The sequence below is a fragment of the Haliotis asinina genome, chromosome 6 (genome assembly GCF_037392515.1).
Source record: "Haliotis asinina isolate JCU_RB_2024 chromosome 6, JCU_Hal_asi_v2, whole genome shotgun sequence".
Taxonomy (NCBI): domain Eukaryota; kingdom Metazoa; phylum Mollusca; class Gastropoda; order Lepetellida; family Haliotidae; genus Haliotis; species Haliotis asinina.
Window position 1 is genome coordinate 2,009,792 of NC_090285.1, and position 23,010 is coordinate 2,032,801.

At 40.4% G+C, this 23,010-nt stretch overlaps 1 protein-coding gene across 1 annotated transcript; it reads left to right on the forward strand.

The window, feature by feature from the left end:
• The first annotated feature begins 10,144 nt into the window (after positions 1 to 10,144).
• On the forward strand, positions 10,145 to 18,950 carry LOC137286395 (probable ribonuclease ZC3H12C). Its single transcript, XM_067818235.1, has 6 exons — positions 10,145 to 10,440; positions 13,525 to 14,408; positions 14,636 to 14,772; positions 15,863 to 16,097; positions 16,735 to 16,979; positions 17,348 to 18,950. The coding sequence occupies exons 1-6, from the start codon at positions 10,252 to 10,254 to the stop codon at positions 18,862 to 18,864; spliced, it is 3,207 nt and encodes a 1,068-aa protein (XP_067674336.1). The 5' UTR covers positions 10,145 to 10,251; the 3' UTR covers positions 18,865 to 18,950.
• Positions 18,951 to 23,010: the final 4,060 nt, after the last annotated feature.

A 23,010-nucleotide genomic window follows, 5' to 3' on the forward strand; every position in this document is an offset into this window, starting at 1 on the left:
CATACCGACATTATGATGGAAGTCTGTAAATAATCCAGTGACTGATGTGCGCATTGACCTTCGCAGATGGGATACAACATGAAGCAATCAAGTCATCCTGTCTGACCATCTGATCCCGTTTTTCGCCTTTTATCACAAGCATGGTTTGCTATTAATATAATAATTATGATCAGTTGTAACCAGGATCTTCATGGGTAGTACTAATGTAGTACTAAAATTTCCATAAAAGAAATATTAAATTTATGTTTTGAAAAATATGAAGACCGCGTTTCTTATCTTTTTCACATGACTTGTCAGCTTCTAGTGATATTGGCTAGATTTGGGATTACACTTTCTTGGTAAACTACAGATTCAGTCCCTTTGATTAGGTTGAGCTCGATCCAGGATTTGAATTCACACTCTCAAGAGGCAGAATCTTATCATTTAGACCCCGCGGCGGTATTCTGTGTGTACTAAGGGGGTAACGGCACTAGCTGTCCGGCAAAAGTGTATCCTGTATGTGGGACATCGAAAATGTTTTTCTTAAACGCTTTTTACAAATTGCTCTGTTTCAATAAGAATTATAACACTCGACTATATCAAGTTTAGATCTCTCTTGAAAAGAAATATAGCATTCGGGACATAACCGTGATATTTGATCTGGCCTTTAAGAACTCTGCCATGGCCTTTATGAACGGCTTATATACATGTACCTTCAGTCGGCTTACCGGACCGAGATATGTAAAGATCACATATACTGTAGGGGGTGCAAATGCATAAATCACTCATTAACATCGCTATAAAGCGGTGCCGTGGGTGTCTTCACGCGAGATCGAAATCAAACCCCGTCACTACAACTGCTCATTTCGATCTTTAATTACTTTAAATCGACCTTTTTGTCAACAGTGCACAATTCTGAACCGCTGAAATTTCAACCAATCAGAGCGGCGCGTCTGCGTGATGTAATAGTACATACAGCTATGAGGGTCAATGCAGAATTCATCTACATTTCAGGGGGCAAACTATTTCGTTTACAGGTTTGTACAAACCTGAAATCGCGACAGTTGTTATGAAAAATGAAAGATATGTTCTCACAATCAACTGTCATTTAGTTTTGTCTCCTGCTTTGCCTCAAAATCACTTGGTGTCGCTACGTTGTAATCCGTGTTATGAACGTACACGTTATTTGTCACCATGCACTTGATGCTCAGTTAATGAATTTATAAAAGGTATAATTAGATTACCCGACAAAGGTTCCCATTTGGCATTTCTAGTGTCTGGATCGATCAAAGGATTAACCGATAACACACTGATTGATTGATTGCTCATTATTGGCTAACTAAATTACTTTTTTAAAAGAATGACGCACACTATGCAATTAGTTGCAAGGTGTGCTATCTTGGGTGACCAATGAGACTATACAGCAATGTGAAAAACCTGAAACGATACATCACGTTTTCGAATATTAGACTGTTAAAAAACACATCACTTGGGAAATCTGCAGATGAATAATTATTATACATCACTCGGTTTTTTTTGCGGATATTGATGGATACATTCCACGAACAAGGTAATAGGCTGATAGGTTTGATTTGCTTTAATTTTAAAAATTGCATTTTGTTTTTATTAAGTTGTAGCTTTCAACAGAATCATTGTTAAATTTCGTCGTGAAGTGTAATGATACAGACGACATACACAAGGGCGTGCGTGCGAATTATGATTCATATAGTCAGACTATAAAATGTCTAGATATTCCTGTTATACATTCGCAGATCGCTTCTTTTTATTAAGTTTCAAAATACATACAAGCATGATTATAAAGTAATTAGGATTATGAGACCAAATATAAAGACGTATACTGACAAGTGTCTACATACTGGTGAGTGAACTTTACAAACCAAGTAAATTTAGCAAGTGAAGAGATTTATCGCGCAGTATTTTCACCCCGACCTCGCTTATGTTATGTTACAGGTTCTGTCATGCAAACTCCTGTTGGTCTTGATTCAAATACATATTTAACCACTAGTAAAAAGTAGTTTTGATTTTGTAACAAACCATAATCTCAATAATTCTAACGGGCTTTAGCCCTTGACTTCACGATTTTCAAAAATGGCGGCGCGCTGTCTGAGGATGAATGCTATTTAAGTTTGTTTTCAGCGGCTTACAAAATCAAAATTACTTTCTACTGGTAGTAAAATATGTACTAAATTGATGGACAACAGGATTTTGCATGACATTCCTTATAACACAACAATTTCACTCGTGGAAGGGAGGCGGGGGTCAATTCAATAGTACTTACGATAATATTGTCACTTCGACCACAACCTCGCTCCCGAGGAAGAAAGCGTTGTATTCATGCAAAATCCTTTTGGTCAGCAACGTGTAGTAAGCAGTCTTGATTTTACAAACTCGATGAAACTTGAACTCCATTTTCTATCCTGGAAGCGTGGTAGGGGGCGAATCATCCGATTTAGTATATACCACGGGCTTCCACAACGATCGCATCGCACACACAACAACCAATTTAAGCACAAACTACGGGGTCCGGTGGAAATCGTTGCATAGTGACACCATCACCCGACTCCTAGGAGCAGTTGACGACAACACAACACTGCTGCATGTCTTTGGTGAAATCAGCAAAATGACGAGCTTCCTACACATTTTCTATACATCTAACTTAAAATCGTTCCTTCTATGACATCACTGCAGGGCTCTGGCGACAGAGTTACGTAACCTAGTGGTTTCGTTTGCGGGCGACAGAGAAGCAGGCGGCTTTTTAGCAACATTTAAGCGCTTGATATTACTTAACAACAAGTTGTTGGGGTTTTATTTTTTTTAAAAAAAAATGGTGTTCCGTTTATAACTAACCCGAAATCTTTCATATGCAGTGGTAAAAAGGGTAAACAAATTGAGTCTATTCGTTCTTTACTAGTCAGGAGGTTGGCTGCGTACAACATCTGCCGAATATGAGACCAAAGTTTTGAAATGCCAATAAACCTTCGCGTGACGTCATAAAAACAGCTTCAGCTAAAAGAGGTTTGAATAATTTAACTAATTCACAAAACAACAAACACAATATACACGACTCAGCCGATGCACGTACAAAATAAAATACGAGAAAAGAGGATGAGATGACGTAAGGTTATTGATAAGATGCGCTCAAAAGACAACCTGATTGTTGCCGCAGTCCCACAGTACCCACCACCAGCATCTATGGTATCTGTATGTCCTTTGTGACATATATCACTAGTCAAAAGGGGAATATATTCCTGTAATGACTAACAAACATATGTTTAAGTTCCTGCAGGATATGTATGATATCACTAGGAGGAATGAAGTGACCTATTTCCTGCATAAACCGACAGATGTGGCAAACGATGAATACACTCACATGTTGTGAATTTTATATTGGGAGTGTCCGAAAAGGATGATACATTGTGATTTGTAATTAAGTAAAACTAACAGTAAGTAATGGTTACACTTTGTTAGCGGTACACCCATTCTCTTTCCGCAGAGGTTACTTGTCATATCTTCCTACGAACGTTTGTAGGAAGATATGACGTTTGTAGGAAGATATGGCAAGTAACTTCTGTGGGAGGAAAATGCATTACACCATGGAGCGATGTTGATATACGCCGAGTTGTCGTCTTGATCAGCTGGGACAGTCATCAATGTATATTTGTTGAGTACACATCTAAATAGTGTGCCCCTACCCCTCTCGGACACACGCATACTCGCGCGCGCACACTCCAATAAACGACTGAAAGGATCCTGAGACAACTGTCCGCCCAATTATCCGCCCATGAATATTCTGTAGCTGTACATTCCTCAAACGAGTTAAAGATCACCCGATTTTCCCTTATCACTGCAGATAATATTCCATGGATGTCCTTGGCAGATTAATTGTATTTACATCACAATTAGGGTGTTCTTTAATTTGAGGTTGGGTGTTGTATATATAATGATGACGCTGCTATGATCTGCATTAGCAAACATCAAACATCAATCAAACATTCAACCCATTCCACTTTCATGCCATTTTGACTCTGGCAGCTAGTCTTTGTTCTTCTGTTCTCAGCACTGGCAGCCGGGGGGTTGGCGGCCGCAGCATGGACTATATCAACTAGTCTCTGAAATGAACATATTGTACTGAAGAAAACTTTCATAGTGAAAAAAATGATATAATGAAATGGAGACCTGAGCCATTCTTCATTTTCAGAAGCTAAGGAAATCTAGACTCGCCACATTTTCTAGACTTGCGTGGGCTTTCTTGGATATATATACTTCAGGGTCTGTATGGCAGACTAGCCGTACCCTTGTCGTTCTCAGGTCTAGAATACCGTACTCTTCTTCTCAGAACTGGCAGCCCGGGGGCCGGCTGTACACTTGTTCTCAGGTCTAGAATACCGTACTTTTCTTCTCAGAACTGGCAGCCCGGGGACCGGCTGTACCCTTGTTCTCAGGTCTAGAATACCGTACTCTTCTTCTCAGAACTGGCAGCCCGGGGGCCGGCTGTACCCTTGTTCTCAGGTCTAGAATACCGTACCCTTGTTCTCTGCAGTAGCAGCCCGGGGGTCGGTACTCTTGTACACCGACAAAATCCCGTTGCAATGATTGGTACAGCTCTATGATGTACACATTGCACACCATTATACGTACAATAGTTTATGTGTCAGAGTCAGCTGAATAATTGACAGTCATAACGTCGCAGACTTGTTGAATTTGTAGAGAGAAATTCGTAGTACACTATAGACTCGTAGTACAATGTAGACTTGGACTAATCTCGTACTTAATAGGTATTACTTTCGGACCTAATTTCCCTACTGTAGGTAAAGCGTTGCCCTTTTGATTGGCGTACCGACTGTTATCTAGCTTCGATTATTTTAAGGAGAGAACTACTCCGCATCCATGATCGTTCAAGAGAGGCTAGTAGAAAGGTGAGCTACAACATTGACGTCTCTTATGTTCTTCTTTGATGTTCATGCATCAGTATCTGTTGAGAAATCATTCTCTGTATCATTCGTCCTTTAAATGTCCATTAAGGCACGTCAGTGAGTTATGCACTGGTGTCAAGATAGCCTTATCATCGACATGTATCGTGCTGCATAGAGTCACGAATATACCACACGTTCTAGAAACACACAGTTGGCATTTCGTTTCGTGATAGGCGGTAAGGTATCCTAGTCCAAGGAGTAATGTTGCAGTACACTGTACTTATAACTGTTGAATCAAAGCAGAAAAACATACATGATCGATGATTGAAGATAGAAGTAAAGCCATTAAGACGATGTATCGATAACGCAAGTTAATGATTAATGAGTACTGACTATCTCTCAATACATTTTTTGTACGTGTGTGTAGACAATGAGTGAGTGAGTTGTGTTTAACGCCAGTGTGAACATTATTCCACATATCTCCCGGAGTGTCAGCTTGCTGTGGTTAGGAAGCCGAGTGTCCAGTAAGTCTTGGACATTTGGTGCCTTTAAAGCTAGAAATAAAATAGGTCAAACCGGTTTTCGAAACCACAGAAATGTTATTTGGTATTATTTGTTATTATTATTTGTTGTTTAACGCCGCGAACAGTCCAGTTGTATTGCTGTGGTATGTAAATAATGGACTTTGGACCAGACAATCCTGTGATCAACATCAGAAGCATCTACTTTGACATGTACATGTATCAACCAAGTCACCATGTCTGACCACACGATCCAGTTAGTCGCACTTTCGACAAGCATGGGTTACTGAAGATCAAATTGTAACCCGGATCTCTACGGGTCCCACAATCGTGGGTTTCTAGCGTGTTACAAGCACGTACATGACGTTTAACGTGCACATTATTGATAGTATTAGAAGTCAGTGCATGTTATACCTGCGGCGTTTGGCGAATACATAATCCCTGTTTCCGAAACATCATAATACAACCGGACAAAAGCCACTTAGATATGAACAAGCGTGCTAGGCTGTTACCGATATCATGTAATGGATAGTGTGAGGACTGTGATAAAACAATCTGATAAACCCAATCCGATAAATGTGTAAATGAGGTCGCCAGGCAGGAACTACCTGAACAAACACATCGCTGTAATGTCTGCTTGGTCAATAATGTATTGACGTCCTCAGTAGACAGGCTGTCGTAACAGGAGGTACGTATTTCTACAAACAACAGTGGCCTCAATATGTTGGAGCACCAATAGGACAAATCACTCACTCGGACTATTTGTTGAAAACGGCGTTTAAGATTATACTTGCTCGCAACTGTCAGAAATCTCATGATTCAATTGCTCACTTCTATCTGTGGATTCTTCCGCTTGACGCCCGAGCAGATGACTCAGCAGAGACGATCGAGGCATTTCAGCAGATCCAATTCTGTGGACAATCCCCTCACGAACGTCAAGATAGCCCCTAGTTTGAAACCTGCGTCTTCTGGAACGTTATCCACAACCTTATGTGTCACTGTCCACGCACTGGTCACAGGTGAGGTAATTGTGGTCTACGGTCACCAGCCTGTCTTTGAGAGACAATACATCGAATATTTCAAAACAGAGTAAGTGAGTTAATTGTGTTTTATGTCGCTTGCCAATACTCCGGGGATATCACGGAGGTGTACACCAAAAAATGTGCCCATCACAATCTAAGTAAACTTCGTCTCAATGTATTTCATTACACTCCACCACTGAGTCTAACAAAACCTAGTAGAAGGTCGCGTCAAGTAACCTTTGAGCGACCAATGACTGTCCAATCAAACGCGAGACGCTTAAATGGATTTAACCAGTCAGACAATGGCTACTATTTTGGGATCGGAGGGACATTCAAAATATTCAGGACACTGACACAGATCTCCCCACAAACAAAAATCCGCACATAACACAGTTATTTGACCTGCAGTATATACACTTTTGGGTTTCTGTTGGCATGGTTACCATTACCGAATATTTCCGCAAAATGACATCCTTGAATATTCCCCAAAACACTATTTTCAGCGACGGTTTACTCACCGTTGTTATGGTTGTACGTACGCCGTGTGCATCTCCCGGAAGCGGGCGTACGCTAAATAGCATTCGGAATCTTTCGGATACGAACCTTTTCGAGATAAAAAGTTCAAAAGATATGTGCGAATGTCCACATTCTCGATCTGGTAAACTGTGATTGGTCAATCTCAAAGGTTACCTGACGCGACCTCCCATAAGGTTTTGTTAGATTCAGCAGTGGAGTGTAACGAAAAGTACTGAGGATAAGTTTACTTAGACTAGTGCCTATCAGTAAATCGAACCAGGATCACCAATGTAAAGGACGAACGCTTTACCCAAAGCGATCCGTATTTCAATTTTGACATGTGATAGGAAGGTTGAGAACATCGTTCTTCCGCGTTGTAGACGCATACATAACGTCGTACTGGATCCCTACCCTCTGGTACTTTCCGTCAGGAAACACTTGGCTAATATCTCATTGGTCAAGAATGTTTTTACAACGGAGATAACACTTTTTTTTACACGGGAGATACCCCATCACACACTACAGCTATCAGAATACACCAAACCACATGAAGCAACATCCGATTAATGTCAGAGATAGAGACACTTTATTCACTACCGGCGGACGCGTGACCCAGAGTACAAATACAAAGTAATTCATACATAATCAAAATATGGATATAAATGTACATTTGGTGTGGCAGATCAAACACAAACATACATGTTTCTATTAAAGTATTTCCCCGAAGAAGGGACAAACCAGAACAAAATGGAATTCATCTTTAATAACTCTAAATTACAGAGGTCACACAATACCATCAGAATGAGCAGTGTATTTATTAAAACGCTTTTTCTTAATTTTCAGATTATGTGACGGACATTTAAAGTTTGCAAGTGCATTAGTCAAATTTCTATCAATATAAGCACTAGTTCAAACACAGTTTTATAAAAAGAATACGTTTTGAGAAATGGAGATGACTCATCTTTCCCTTACCAAGATTGAATATCGACGAACATGTGTGCGGACGTATGTGGTGCCCTCAAGTGCACAATGGTCTTAAGTCCACAGAAAGTATTAATATTCATTGTGCATTTAAGGGCACAACAGAGGATGACACCGTCTCAGAGAGTCAATATGGCGTTTTATGGGGTGGTTTATGTTGGAAAGGGTATGAAAGGCCAAACAGAAGTCCAAACTATCTTTTCTTGGGCCAGCTTTCATAAATTATACGACTAGTCTCTTCAGAAGATCAGGGGGATGACAGGGGCTTTGAGGAGGAGAGTACTGGCTGTCATACAGTCACATGGAGTAACACATGTCATATTTGGGATTACACTTTTTTTTAGTAAAGTACAATTCTAGTACTGTTTTGATTGAGTCTCATCTGGGATTCGAACTCGCACCCTCAGAGTCAGGCACCTAATCGCCAGCACACAAAGTCACAGGTGGACACAGATCACGTGACACAGTCGTGTGGGAGTCGAACCCAACAGGAACACGACTCTGCATGGGCAAATATAGCGACTGAACACAATGTGTTTCATACCATATAACTGTACACAACTATTTGACAGATGTTAAAAGTCGCAGCGCCTCAGTGTTGACGAATTCTGACCTGCTTTCACATGAGCAGGTCCGATCAATCTGCTTATCGTCCGATTAAATTTTCCTCCTCACCCCAAGGAACACCTCATCGGAACACAACAATATCGCTATGAAGGGGATGACTTCCTCCACAAACTGTGTTATCGCGCATAATGGCATTTCCCCGGATGTATGGGGTCGCATATATACACGATCTCACCTAGACTCCTTGATTACTATGAACATCTGACATTCTGTCTGTATTCCAGAAATATCACACATTGTTGTGATTCTACAATTGCTTGGATTCGACCCCAGTAGCCCATGTCATGTGCGACTGAACCACTATGGTAGCTGTTTTGTCATACGTAACCACCAGTCACGATCCGGGTTAGAACTAGTCTGTGTAATCAAAGCTTATGAAAGAGTCAACTATAACAAGATGGGGTGGTCAGCTAGGCTCGCTGACTTGGTTGACACTGTCATTGATGCTAGCTGATGCTGCATGTTGATCACTAGAGTCATGTTCAGACTCGATAATCTACAGACCGCCGCCACTTAACTGGAATATTCGTTACTGGGTGTGGCGTAAAACTCAACTCAATGGCTCACTATACCTAACCGCCCATTAGGGACCGTTCATAATTCATGGCTGGGGGTGGGTATCTGGGAAAACGTTATTCTTCCATGCGATTTGTACTCTTGTAATGTTAGGACTCGTTTACCTGAAAAGGAATATGCTGTGCTGGAAACTGTTCAAAACCAGTTTTGTAAGAGTATCCAAGGTCTCTCAAAATGTGAATCATCCTCAATAGCCAGAGATAGTCTCGCCCTGGTTACACTACGAAGATATATGCACCAGAAATCTTTGCTATTTCTTGGTAAACTATGTACGTAACAGCGATGTCGAATTTGTTTATCCATAGACTTTGTCAGTACAGACAAACGTCATCACTGGAGAAAGAACGAAAAAGCAAGTCATCTCCAATATTCCATATGCTGAATCTTGTAACTATGTATGACCTAGATGTACATTTGCACAACTATGTAAACCAATCGTCCTTCTTAACGAAAACTGAGTGGTCTGTACTGGTTAAAGAAAGAATACTTAAAGCTGAAGAATCATATAATGCTTCTGTAAAAAAAAAACCAAAACAAAAAAAACAAAACAACAACAACAAAAAACAAAACAAACAAAAAAACCAAAAACAAAACAACCAAACAAAAACAACAACAACAAATATTACATAGCGAAAACTTGGGAATGCCAATTTAACTTTACAATTAGATAATATTCTATATATTATATCAGAGACCATATAAAAGATCTATTATATGGTCTCTGATTATATCAAATGTGATTATATACTTTCACTATAGATATACCAGATTTCATATCAGATTCAAGAAGTACATAGACTATTAGCGGGAGTTTTTTAGTTTCATAGGTTATTTTATAATGATCGGCTTTGATAACATATCAGTGAAAGCGTAGTTCAAAATGTTTTAATTGTTAAGAATAGAACACATGACATGCCCACACGGAGGAAAGTTGGTCGGATGTGCTGTGTCTATCTTTAGTACGCTACCAGGAAGTAAGTCGCGAAGCATGCTGGGAGACCGATGGCGATCTAGAGCGACTCCTTGGGATTTAGAGCAGTTCTCCAAATACAGCCCTGTCAAAGCGTAATATGACATCGAAAATTGTTCTATATTATGGCAGAGGATGAGGTCTCAATTCATGGATCCAAGTTGAGCACTGTTGAAAGATGTAAGGAGAAAGTGTCACGGCTGTTTGGGGTAACCACCCATACGTCGTTCATTGCTTTGAAAGACGATGGGCCGTGCAAAATTCGCTTGTGCGCTAAGGGTACTCGTCCACAGGAAAGTTTGGAAAAGGCGAAAGTAAGTATTGTTGGAAAGGCAATTTGTCATCAGGGCAGTTTGTAATAGGCGGTCGAGGTGACATCAACAGAATCAGGCTTTCGGACATAACAACCAACTGCGCAGTTTGTGTTTCCGGGTTGCAGCAAAGGTAACGACAGGTAGCACGGGTCACACACACCGTGTTTCTAATATTGGGACGTAGAGCTTAATCATCTAGGAAGTGAACTACCATAGTCACGAGACTTGAATACTTGACATAGACAGTGAAGTATAGGCAGGAGATTATCGGCATGGGTGTTCGAGACTGGGTAGGTTATGGTGAAATTAAATGGTTGCAATATGTAAATCATTCTGTACATGGTACAAGAAAGTCAGTGATGACCATTACACTGTCAAGATTGTGTTAGGTGAAAGGTGTACAAGGAAAAGCAGTGTTGAGCCTCAGACTGAATTTCTAGACCCTCTTGGTCAGCTGTTAAAACTTTGTTCTGCAATAACTAGTAATTTAATTGAGACATGATTTGTGAAGATGTTCATGAGGACACTGTTCAGCATGATCATGAGTCATAATTTGTCTTAATATGTCTTAATGTGTTGTTAGACTTGATAGTAGAATATTGCCATGACTGAAGTATGCAGTTGAACATGATAAAATGGCATCATTTTTAACAGATGTTTTAATTGTTAGCATGGGACATCAGATACCTCATCTGCGATATACTCAATACTATTGTAGAATACTTTAAGTTTTGTTGGGCTGTTCCTCACAACGCATGTTGTCAAAACTGTTGTTGGGAAATAGGTTGAATTCTGTGTCAGGACGGTTGGTGCCATAGCCTAGTGGTTAAAGTGTTCACTTGTCACACTTGAAACCACGGGTTCGATTCCCCACATGGGTACAGTGTGTGAGGCCTATTTCTTGTTTTTCCGGTTCAGATCCTGATGACTTTTCGAGGATTCAAGAATAAAAAAATGGGTTTTTTTTCAGTGCAATACAGTGTCCACGAATAATATCAGTATTTAACACATTACTCTCCCTTGGTCATGTTCCCCTTGTGTTCAAACAGGTTCTAGTCAGGCCAATACTCAACAAAAATAGGATATAACAAAATAACAAAGTAACAAAATATCCCAGCCGTGTAGTTTTTTTCCGGATGCTTGGATGTTATAGTGACTGATCCAGTTTGATCCTATTTCTGTGTTTTTTACCTCGATACTAATATTTAGTCATGTTATGTGCAAATATGATGTCTGCAGGCACGTAGCAAGCCGTTTGTTTCAGTCCGAAAGATTGCAAAACTTTATGTTTAGATAGTTTTGAGTTTTGGCTCAGCTGTGATAGCAAATATTATGCGTAAGTTTTGGTAGCTATGGTAGCTACCCTGGTATATTATCTATGATAATGAAAAAACACAGGTTGATTTATTTGAATTCGTAAGCTTAAAACAATGACTTTGCCATTGGTAGAAAAAATCTGAAAATTTGCTTGCGTAAAAAAACTGATTACACCTATTTACCCAAGTACACAGCAAATGCCTGTATGTATGTAACAAAGTTCCATTGGTATCCTTAAAACAGTTTCGGCTCATAACTGTTTTCAGGCTGCATGCAACACAGAGATTACATCTTCCTTGCTGTAACTCGCGTTTGATGGTGTAAACCTACACGTGTTACTTGTCATCATTTTCTTGATGGTCAGTTAATGAATTTATAACAGGTATAATTAGTGGTAACACCACTCAGGTTACTCAACAAAGGTTCCCATTTGGCATTTCTCTTGTCTGGAGTAAATACTCAACATTATATATTAAGGTCTGTAATGGCAAATGTATTGTATGTTATGTAATATGTGCATGTAAGTGATGCAAGAGGATTTATCAGCTGAGTTAAAAAAACAAACATCGATCAAAGGATTAACCGATAACACACTGATTGATTAATTACTTTTATCTTCTACAGCGGATTTGTCAAAAGGCAGTGTGTGTTGATATACTAATCTATACTGACTACACCTTGTCATAAAATGCAAGTGTGAAAACAACATCCTCCCTTCAAAGAATTAACCACCATTGCTTTGATTGATTGATTCCTTATTATTGGTTAACTAAACTACTTAGAATGGCAGACATCATACAATTAGTTGCCAGGTGTGCTATCTTGGGCGACCAATAAATGGTTTATCAGGTTTTCACCAATGTGAAAGACGCGAAATGATGTGTTACTTTTTTCAAATTTGACTGTTTAAGAAACACGACACAGAGCACAATTATTTACCAGCTGCAGATGAATGGAATATCGTTCTTTATTCTGTATATTGATGGATACATTGCTGAACAAGGTAGTAGCCTGACATTGTTGCTATAAAATTAGTCTGTTTTACATTCATTTGCATTTTGTTTTAATTTATTTGTTGTAGCATTTAGCAGAATCTATATGACAGAAAACACACTAGATCGCGTATGTGTTTGAAATAGGATATACATTGGTAGTCCATACAATGTTTAAATGTTACAGTCATGTTAGAAATTTACTATAAGTATAAGCAGACCGTGTGTTCTTTTATTAATTTTCAAAATCATACAAATATGACAATAAACTAATTAGGGTTATGCGACAAATTAAAGAGAGATACATTGGCTTAGATATTTTTCCGTCCTAATAGTTTTTTACCATTTCTACCACTGGCAGATGATTAACCAGTTTTCATAATACATTTGTAATGAAGTAAAAATGTCTTCACCTTAGTTGATCTGACTATAATTAAACACTCAGTTGCGCATACAGACTGTGCAGCAGAGGTCACAGAAAAGTCACAAAATCTGGGATATCATCCTGGTACTCACAGGAGAAAAACAATTACAAAAGTTTAAACCAATGTCCCTTTAAAAGCATTCAAATCATGACTCAGAACCTACCTCGTCAAAAAATTCTACCACCAATAACTGCCGAATATTCTGATTGTCATTTTGACGAACTGTCATATGTTTCTCATCAACTCTTCCATCTGTTTTATGTGTAGCACTTCGAGCATGCTCTGGATGGAGAATGTTGCACAAGACATAGCCGTATAGTGTTGATATCATTATTATGTTGTCTTCACAGATCTACTTGGAGGCAGTACTTGGTGAACATCCCACTGTTGTCTGTGATACCTTAAATTTCTCTCAGCAAGAATTCGACATGGTGCTAAAATATCATGACAAGATAGAGTTTCTTTCACAAGCATTTGTTGATATCCTACCACAGTGTACTTTAAGAATACAAGGCAAACAGACAAGTGTCAACCTAGTAAGAGACTGCATCAGTCAAATTCTTAACAGTGACAGTGTCTTGCCGGTTCCTTTAGACAGAAAGAAAATATCTTCTTTGTCAGTCAACTGTTTAGGGTCTCCAATTCTTGGGGATCGCTTGAGTCCAGAACACTTCACAGACGGAGCACCCTTGTCGCCAGCAGTGTCCGATCACTTCCGTTCTGATGAAGTTGGTACTGACAACACAGAATCGAGTCACTCTTCTCAGAGTGGAAACTACCGCCCTAATGTAGGTCTCATTGAGAGGGGAACGTTTGTTGCCGACATAACAAAGTCACCAATTTCAGTCACAGAAAGTGAAAGTTTTAAGGACGATAGTATCAGTTCGAGTTCGCGAAGCAACTCCACTGAGTCTGATCTTGACATGGACCAGTTCAGCTCACCTGAGTACAAGGCCAAACTGGAGAAGGCTGTGAAGCTGGGCTACTCTGAAGATCAGTTAATTCAGGCATTACAGAAACTGGGATTCAATGCCGACCAGAACCAAGTGCTGTCAGAGATGATCAAATTGGGATCATCATCCAAAGGCAACCAGGAGGACTCCAGTCGCTTTGATGAAAAGATTGAAAGCTTTGAAGATGTTGAAGGACTCATAGAGAGGAGAAAAAGAGATGTGATCGACGACAGCAGCAACCTGCGCCACATCGTCATCGATGGCAGCAATGTTGCCATGAGGTAAGGCAATCTGTTTTTTATGCTATGCTAAAGAATTGTATCCATTTGTGTCAGACACAAAGTTGCCATGTGTACTGGCTGGTGTAGGTGTGTCAGTTCTTACTGGTTTGTCATTAAAATCGTCCGTTGTGAAAGGTAAATCTAAACTCACTCACACCTTGTGTAGCCAGGTTTCCCTAACAGTGTAGTAGACAGCTGTCACACACCCTCGTTTGTTTGCCTTCCAGCCATGGAAAGGATGTGTTTTCTTGTCAAGGTATTAAGCTTGCTGTGGACTGGTTCCGACAACGTGGACATGAGAACATCACAGTGTTTGTGCCACAGTGGAGGAAGGAGACGTCACGCCCTGATGCCCCAATCACAGGTTTGTCTCAAGCAATATCAATATGAGTGGGACAAGTGAGTGTCTTGAGTGCCTGATTAATGACTTATAGTCAAGGAGTGTACTGATGTGTCATATTTGGCATGTTCAGTTTGGCTAATGCATTTTGATTTCTGTTTTGTTAAAAGATAGAAGTAGCATAATTCTCCAGAACAAAGAGAGACTTTATCCTCAACATGCTGTGGGATACGAAGGGGTATACAAAAGTTCTGATTATCACCAAGACGTTTTCAGGGTAGAAACTTTATTTTTATTTCTTGTCCTAAAGACTTCTCTACTTAGTCTACTTTCCCCTTTGATTGTAACAGATAATTTGACTCATTTGAAAGCTAATATCTTTTAAGGAGAGTGCACCTTTCTGAAAAGCAATGGATTTCAATTAACATGGTCAGCAAGAAAAAGTGACATCTACAAAGAAAAAACAGACCATTACTGATTCATACCATACATAATGTCTCATGTTTGCATCTCAAGTGTGATGATGTCTCATGTTTGCATCTCAAGTGTGATGATGTCTCATGTTTGCATCTCAAGTGTGATGATGTCTCATGTTGGTCTGTCTTGTGTGATGTTGAAGTCCCATGTTTGCCTGTCCTTTGTGATGCCTCATGTTGGCCAATTTAGTGTGATGTTAAAAAAGGAAAGAGGTCTTTCTAGTGAAAAGTTAAACCTGTCCCTCCAAAACAAAAACCTCAAATGCTGTTCTGGGAAAACAAGAGATGACCTGATATATAGTGAGAAGCACACTTCAGGTTTATATTGTCCAGTGTGATGTCACATGTTTTCCTGCCTAGCATGATGTCCAATGTTTTCCTGTCTAACCTGATGTCATATGTTTTCCCACCTAGCGCGGTGTCCCAAGTTTTTCAGTCTAGTCTGATGTCCCATGTTTTTTCCTGTCTAGTGTGATGTCCCATGTTTTCTTTTTCCACCATGATGTCCAATGTTTTCCTGTCTAGTCTGATGCCCCGTGTTTTTCCTGTCTGGTCTGATTTCCCATGTTTTCCTGTCTAACCTTGTGTCCAGTGTATTCCTGGCTAGCTTGAATGAAACATGATGTTGTTGTCTCCAGATCAGGACATTCTGCTGCAGCTGGAGAAGGATGGTATCCTCAGCTTCACCCCTGCCCGGCGTGTTGGAGGCCGACGTGTAGTCTGCTATGATGATCGGTACATTCTCAAACTAGCAGCGGACGTTGATGGGATAGTTGTCTCCAATGACAACTACCGGGACCTTGTCAACGAAAAGTCGGAGTTCAAGAAGGTTGTTGAAGAGAGACTACTGTTATACACCTTTGCATCTAACAGGCAAGTTTACTGTGACAAAATGTTGATGACAGTCCAAAGAGATGATTTTAAGAACCAGTGAAAGAACACGTTTTCATGAACATGTGTGGGTGACAACCTGTAAGATGTATGTATACGTGTCAGGTCCAATTGTAACTCCATTATCAACCCTCCATGGAGAAGGCTTCAGGTCAGATTAGGACAGATCTTTTTGCAGATTGTATTTATTGATATGCTGATGAGGATTTGGGTGAACTCACGGTAGTGTTGAAGATTGTGTTTTTGCAGGGTTGACAAATGGTCTTGGGTCTTTTCTGGTTTTTATCTGCACCTTGATAATCTAATTGTTTGTATGGAGGTCACACAAGGTATGAGATGTCAGTAATTTGACTGGTTGACGTCATATAAGGTTGATGTGTTCCCTTTTTACACTGAAGTGCTCTGTTTCTGTAAAGGGCACAATGTGTTTGGCTCATTTCTGATGCACTACCAAGATACTTACTACAAGCATCATAAAACCCATGTTGGTCACTCTGAGCTTACAGTGGTAGATTGTTTGTTATTGTCAGCCACAGTTGCTAGGGCATTGATGTTTGCTTATAAAGACTATGAATCAGTTTACCATTTTGTGAAACTTCCTTTTCTCTTTGTCCACCAGATTCATGCCCCCTGATGACCCCCTTGGCAGGCATGGCCCAACTCTGGAAAACTTTCTACGTAAAGAGCCAACTGTACCAGAGCCTCTTCCCCCAGAATGTCCGTATGGCAAGAAGTGTACATATGGCAGCAAGTGTCGCTACCACCACCCAGAGAGGAAGAACCAGCCCCACCAGCTAGTCACAGACAAGCTGAAGGAACAGGCCAAGCAGAAGATGCAAGAGTATGCGTCCAAAGGTGTGGATGGTAAGTGATGGATGAGGTTGTCTAATGGTCTATGGTGCCACACATTTGAGCAAGTTGGAACAGTTTAAGGGGTCATTCATTGATGGTCTGGTGGTTTAAGTTGTCTCACAATTCAAACCTGGAGTTTTATCCTGGTGTTTGTAAATGTAGTAAGACAGAACAAAGCTACAGATACCTGTAATTCTGGGATTAATTCCACTTCTGAAGTATACCATAATTAAAGAATCTTTTTCTCCTAGAAAGGTGTGGTGGAGTAGTGCAAGGATGACACTGTCATCAGTTAGTCCTTGACTTGATATCACTTTGGCAGGAATAAAGTTTCAACCATAACACTGCTATGGAGTAATAAGCTGCCATCTGTTTGACAGATAAGAAGAAGTCGAAGGATATGGTGAAGAAGATGCCGAGGAAGCAGCCTCTGTCTCGCACACAGTCTGTGTTTCCGTCAGGACTGTCTGATGAATTCATGGTACCTGCAAGTATGTCTGGCACCGATATATCGGACATGGCAAAGCCAGACAAACCAGACAAGCCAGACTACAATGACAAATTGGATAAGCTACGAAAGAGCCTTGAACGAGCTGAGATGGACCGTAAGGAGATGGATCGTAAGGCGTATGCTGATGATCGTGTACCGTCTCCATCATTCATGGGCCGGCGAACTCCAAACTATGACTTCCCTAGCCTAGGTCAGCAGGACAACCAGCTTAAGGTTCCCCAGTCCCAACCTAAGGAAGGGCTGGTGAGTGGACACCTCTTTCTTGCTAAAAAGTTATCAGATGAAGCGCAGGATTCCAAATTCTTCTGTAAGGACGGTGACAACTCTCCTGATGAAGTGAGCTGTGCATCGCCTGCCCAGTTCACATACCCTCCAAGTCCCCAAAGGCCCTCATCTCAGTCATCTGGTCTGGGAGACAGTCCGTACCACCATCGGGTTTCCCCGCACCAAATGCTCCATCCCCAACAAGAACCCGGTGTGTGTCTGTCTGGCCCCAGTGCACTCATGAGACAGGACGGTTCATCAGTAGGATCATTTGAGTATGATCAGCAGTGCCAAAGTTTCCCACTCCCACTTACAAGCTTCTTGCCTCAGCCTAACTGTGGCAAGAAGGGGCAGATGATGTATTGGGGGTACCCAGATGAGATGTACTCCCAGTCCTCCCTGCATCATGCACCAAGTCATTCCGGACATATGTCTGTGAGCCAGAAGATACAGCACCAGAACAGCACGTCTGACCCTCAGTTGCACATGGTGGGAGCAGACAGCGACGGACAGTTGAAATATGACAGTGACAAAGGTGTGCATCAAGTTTACTCATCTCCAATCCATCAGCAGTACCCACCATTCCAGCAGCCCCTGCAGCATCAGACCATTGAGGCAGGATATCCTCAAGGAGCCAGTTACATGCATGGCTGGGGGGATGTGAATCGGGACATGATCCCCCATCCCATACAGCGGACGTACCACCCTTCCCCACAGGATCAATATTCTCCTGCAGGTCAGGAGAGGAAGGCCAGCACAGACTATGGAGTGTGGAACAGACCTGGCAGCATGCCTCAGTCCCCTATCCCCATCAACACCTACAGCCCCCACTCCAGCATGTCACATCTTCCCTTCCAGCAACATCAACTGCTGCAGCCGCAGCAGCAGCAGACCATGCCAATGCACATGCAGAGTTCCTCTCAGATACCTTTCTCTGCCCAGTCGCCCCAGCGTGTTGACGCTCCTATTGAAGTCAGTGACAGCCGATATGGACTATACTACCACCTTTGTGGGTTGTTTCCTCAAGCCAAAGTAACTGCAGTGATGAACCAACACCCTGACGAGAGAGATCCTAAGATACTCTGTACATACATCATGAGTCTAGGGGAACGCTTATACTAATGCTGACGCTATACCATATACCTTCCACCATGTATGTATGGAATCAGTGTGAGTTTTTCACATTAAAAGGTTCGGTATTTACCTCATAACGATAGCAGGGTTTCTTGGCTTGCCTGACGCAATACCTAACACAAGCTGTTGGAAGTAGCCCCCTGATGCAACGCTTAGAACACAAGCTGTTGGAAGTAGCCCCCTGACACATCACTAAGTACACAAGCTGCTGATAGAAGTCTGCTTCATACACTGACATGTTTTAACAACCTCAAATAATCTGATTGTTAGCTCATTTACCCAATGTGAAAAGCCAAAGAACATTGTGCCGGTGACAGGTTTATTTTCCCTCTGTAAAACAAATTACTTTTCAGGATTAATGTGCAGATAACTTTTCTTTTGTTCAACTTCTGGAATGATATACTTTCCGTTACAACTGACAGGCTGCCTCAGCTGCTATGTACCAGTAGCTTTATATGAGCTGTAGGTGGTGTGGTCCTAATGTGTCCTACAATAACTGTAGGCCATCTATCAGTCCAAGTGATCGTTTACTCACATCAACAGGCATTATTGTGCTACTTGCATCATTTCTGAGTTTTTCAGCTCGATGGTCTTTGCGTATTGTGTTCATCTAAATAATCATGAATGAAATGGCATCGCTTTGCATTTCAGATTTATGTTTTCTCTTTCCTTGTGTGTAAGTCATGCTATGTTTTTCACACAGGTGCATCTGTGTGTGTGCTATAGAGAGACAGTGGATTTTCCCTTTACTAAAATGTTACCACTTTTATATCAGAAATACCCTAGAAAGAGACCCAGTTAATTTTTTGACACCATTTAGTGAAATTTCAGTTGTTCTGAATGCATGTTTTGGCCAGTCATGTGACCCATGATGAAAGACTGATCCTGAGGTTAGCTTTGTATTTGGTTCAGATGCTATGGTCAGACAACTGCTTTTCACACCTTTCTATGGACCTTGGCTATAGAAGAGTATAAGTATAGGATTTGCTATGAATTTGCTTTAATTATATTGATTTACCGCAATTGTCATAGATTCATGTTGACTTGAAGCAAGTCATAATTTATATGATGAGCCTGTGTTTTGTCGGGGTGATGTTTTGTCAGGTGTTGAACCGGTAATTAAAATATTGGCTTTGTATGCTATCCAGGAATTCCACTGACATGGTAGATAATAACAGTTTCTTTAAGACTTACAGGCTTGAGAACTGATGGATAGCGTATCATAGGCACACAATTATACACTGAAAAACAGATGGAATATGATTTGTCATTAGATTGATTATTGTGACTTCGAGGGAAAGTAACCTTCATCCTGTTTGATATTCACAATCAAAGTTCAAACAATGTCATTTTCAAACACTTTCTCATGATATCTGTACACTAACTTGTGATTCAGTTTTCTGCTGACATGTACCATGTAGAACTTTTTGTGAAAATAGCATTGATTGCTAATTAGATGTTGAATCATGTTATTGTCTTGTTATCATCCTTTAATCTTGCTGTGGGTAACATGTTTTAAAATTGCAAGTTTTGTATGATGTTACATATTATCACTCGGAAGTGAAGAACTGCCCAGAATCTGCAAAGGTACATTCATCTGTAAAATATCATACTGGACAACTTGCTGTTAGGCTTCACAAATCTTGGTGTTGACTGTGATACTGGTAGTCTTGGCCTTGTTAGTTCTTGAAGGTATTTTCTATTTTTCTTTGCATTCCGTATTTGTGTTCAAGTACCTACAATAACCCTGCTATCAGTAATTGCTAATTAGCTTGTCTCGATCTTGTGAATGTAAATATTTTATCAACAATGACTCCAGATATGCAAGATGATCCAAACCTGTTGATTTTAATCTGTTTGTATTTGCATCTGTTATGGGAAATAAGACACAGATATGAATTAGATGATGCAGAGATCAGTGGCCTCCCCTGTTGCCACTGGTTACTGCACAGGGCTACGGTTTGTGGGTTTGAATGTGCCTTTGTGACAAGTAAGTGTTAATATGCTGTATTGTAACAGTTCATGAAACAAGTAAACTATATGTTACAATGTAGACATGTCAGTAGACCCTTGTGGCAGCCTGTTCACCCTGTTGCTGTCCTCGGGTAAATAAAGGACCTAGGACTTCCTGGTCAGTTTGCTTGACCCAGTTCAGATATCACCATGTCCTCTGTAATAGGGTGCCTTAGTCCTGGAATGATGGCCAATTTCATTTTAAGTTGTCTGTGTTATACTTTTATCGCAAATTAAAGAATGTCTTTTATTTACATTCGTCGAGACTAAAATGTTCTCAGTTGAATGTTTTTGAACATATTGAAGGTACACATGTAGAGGAAGATGATGCAGGTAATCCCAAGAGTTCTAATGCAGTTTGATGTATTCAAGATATCACTTTGTTTACTTTTGATGTTTGGGGTTGCCGCCGTACCTAGTCATGTCCTGTTGTCATTGCCTTGGTCCTGACCCCCATGTGTGTCCTGGTAGAGTTTCCTATGGTGTGTGATAAATGTAGACAGAGCCTGTTGAATGTAGGGTAAGTAGGGCTCAGTAGCCAGGGTCAGCTGGTCAGGAGGGACTTCGTGGAAGGATGGTGACAATGGTACAAGGAAAATCTTGTTGGCTTTAGAAGTCTGATGGTGGGGTGGGCAAGTTAATGGTGGGTCTGGATGGGTCTGAAGGTTCGGTTGAGCAAGGTCTACGGGTCCGATAGTATTCTATGGTGGGATAGATTTTTGGAGGCTAGGGTGTGTTGTGAGGTTCTGGTGGAGTGGATTATGTAGGACTAGAAAGCCTGGTGGATGTGTGGCAGAAACTGATTGTCTAACACAAAGCGGTAATGATCAGACACACAGTACAAACATGGTATGCTGTGTAAAGTAAATTGAGATATAACAGGGCTCGAGATAAGGACTATATCAATATATGTACGGATATAATTTGGGCACAATGCGGTAGGAAATACTTTAGAAAATGTTGCAGATACGTACCACAGACATGGAGTATGGTGTCAGAATCATTATCAGACACATTTATCTGAAAATATTTTGTATTATTGTTTATTGGCCTGTTTACACAAGATAACCAATGTTTTTGGTGCATCTTTGAAACAAAACACAAGATTCCTGATACTCCACTAAATTACATTCAGTACTCTATATGTATTCTGAAGTTTTTTCAGTTTTCCTGTATTGGAAAAATAAGGATTACGTACATACTGATATTGAAAAAGTATCTGGAGCCCTGCGTTACAAAATCTTGTGTAATACAAGAGACAGTACTTCCTTCAAGTCTGATACAGGATTGTTCTGACAAATGTAGTTCTCTGAATATTTCTTATTTCTACAGCAGTTTTGGAGGTCAGGGCAATTATGATATATAAAGATCAAACATTGACACTGGATATAGCTCTTGGGATTTGCTCATCATGTTAACGTTTTGGCACAATATCTGAGTTACATGCAGGGTTTAACATTGCTGGATTAGTCCAGTGATGACCTCCTGATACCAGTCTAATGTTGGGAGGCTTGAACGGATGTCTAGTCATCATGCTTCTTGTGGTAGCTGTCTTTGCTACATGTGTTTGTTGTCAGCGTATGAATGAGAAGTTCCTCTGCAGATTCTGTGCAACATTCAATAATATGTTCAGTGTTCCTATGCTCTTCAATACAAATTGATTAATACCATGTGTAAGGCTGCAATCGACTGTGTTTACAATATATTCAGACGTTTCTGTGTCTCCGCCTACAAGGTTAGATCTCATGTAGATGAATTGTCATTGCATTGTATGTTTCTCATACCTAGTGTCATGTTGTCTGATGTCTTCCCCAGTTGTTAGGAAGGCTGGTCTTACTGGGTTTTTTTCTCGTCTCTACATTGTCTTTTAAGAAGCAGTAAGTACAACAGAAGACTCTGAAAGAGGTTAAATTCCTTAAAGACTTGACCATGAAGTTTGACACAGATTGCAATAAAAAACACTTGAAAAAAAACAACAATATAGTTTTCAACCATTTGGGTAACTCTTGTTGTTTTGGTTGAGTGACTTGTTGAACAGAAAAATCAACTGACTTAATTATGAAAACTGTATCAATTACACTTTTCAATTATGCCATAAATGTTTTGTAAGTAGCTACCAGA

What these genes read in the sequence shown, in the direction of transcription:
- LOC137286395 (XM_067818235.1), top strand. Translation starts at nt 10,252, where the DNA reads ATGGCAGAGGATGAGGTCTCAATTCATGGATCCAAGTTGAGCACTGTT. An exon ending in GGCAGCAATGTTGCCATGAG is followed by an intron (nt 14,409 to 14,635) that starts GTAAGGCAATCT and finishes TTTGCCTTCCAG; the next exon opens with CCATGGAAAGGATGTGTTTT. An exon ending in TGCGTCCAAAGGTGTGGATG is followed by an intron (nt 16,980 to 17,347) that starts GTAAGTGATGGA and finishes TCTGTTTGACAG; the next exon opens with ATAAGAAGAAGTCGAAGGAT.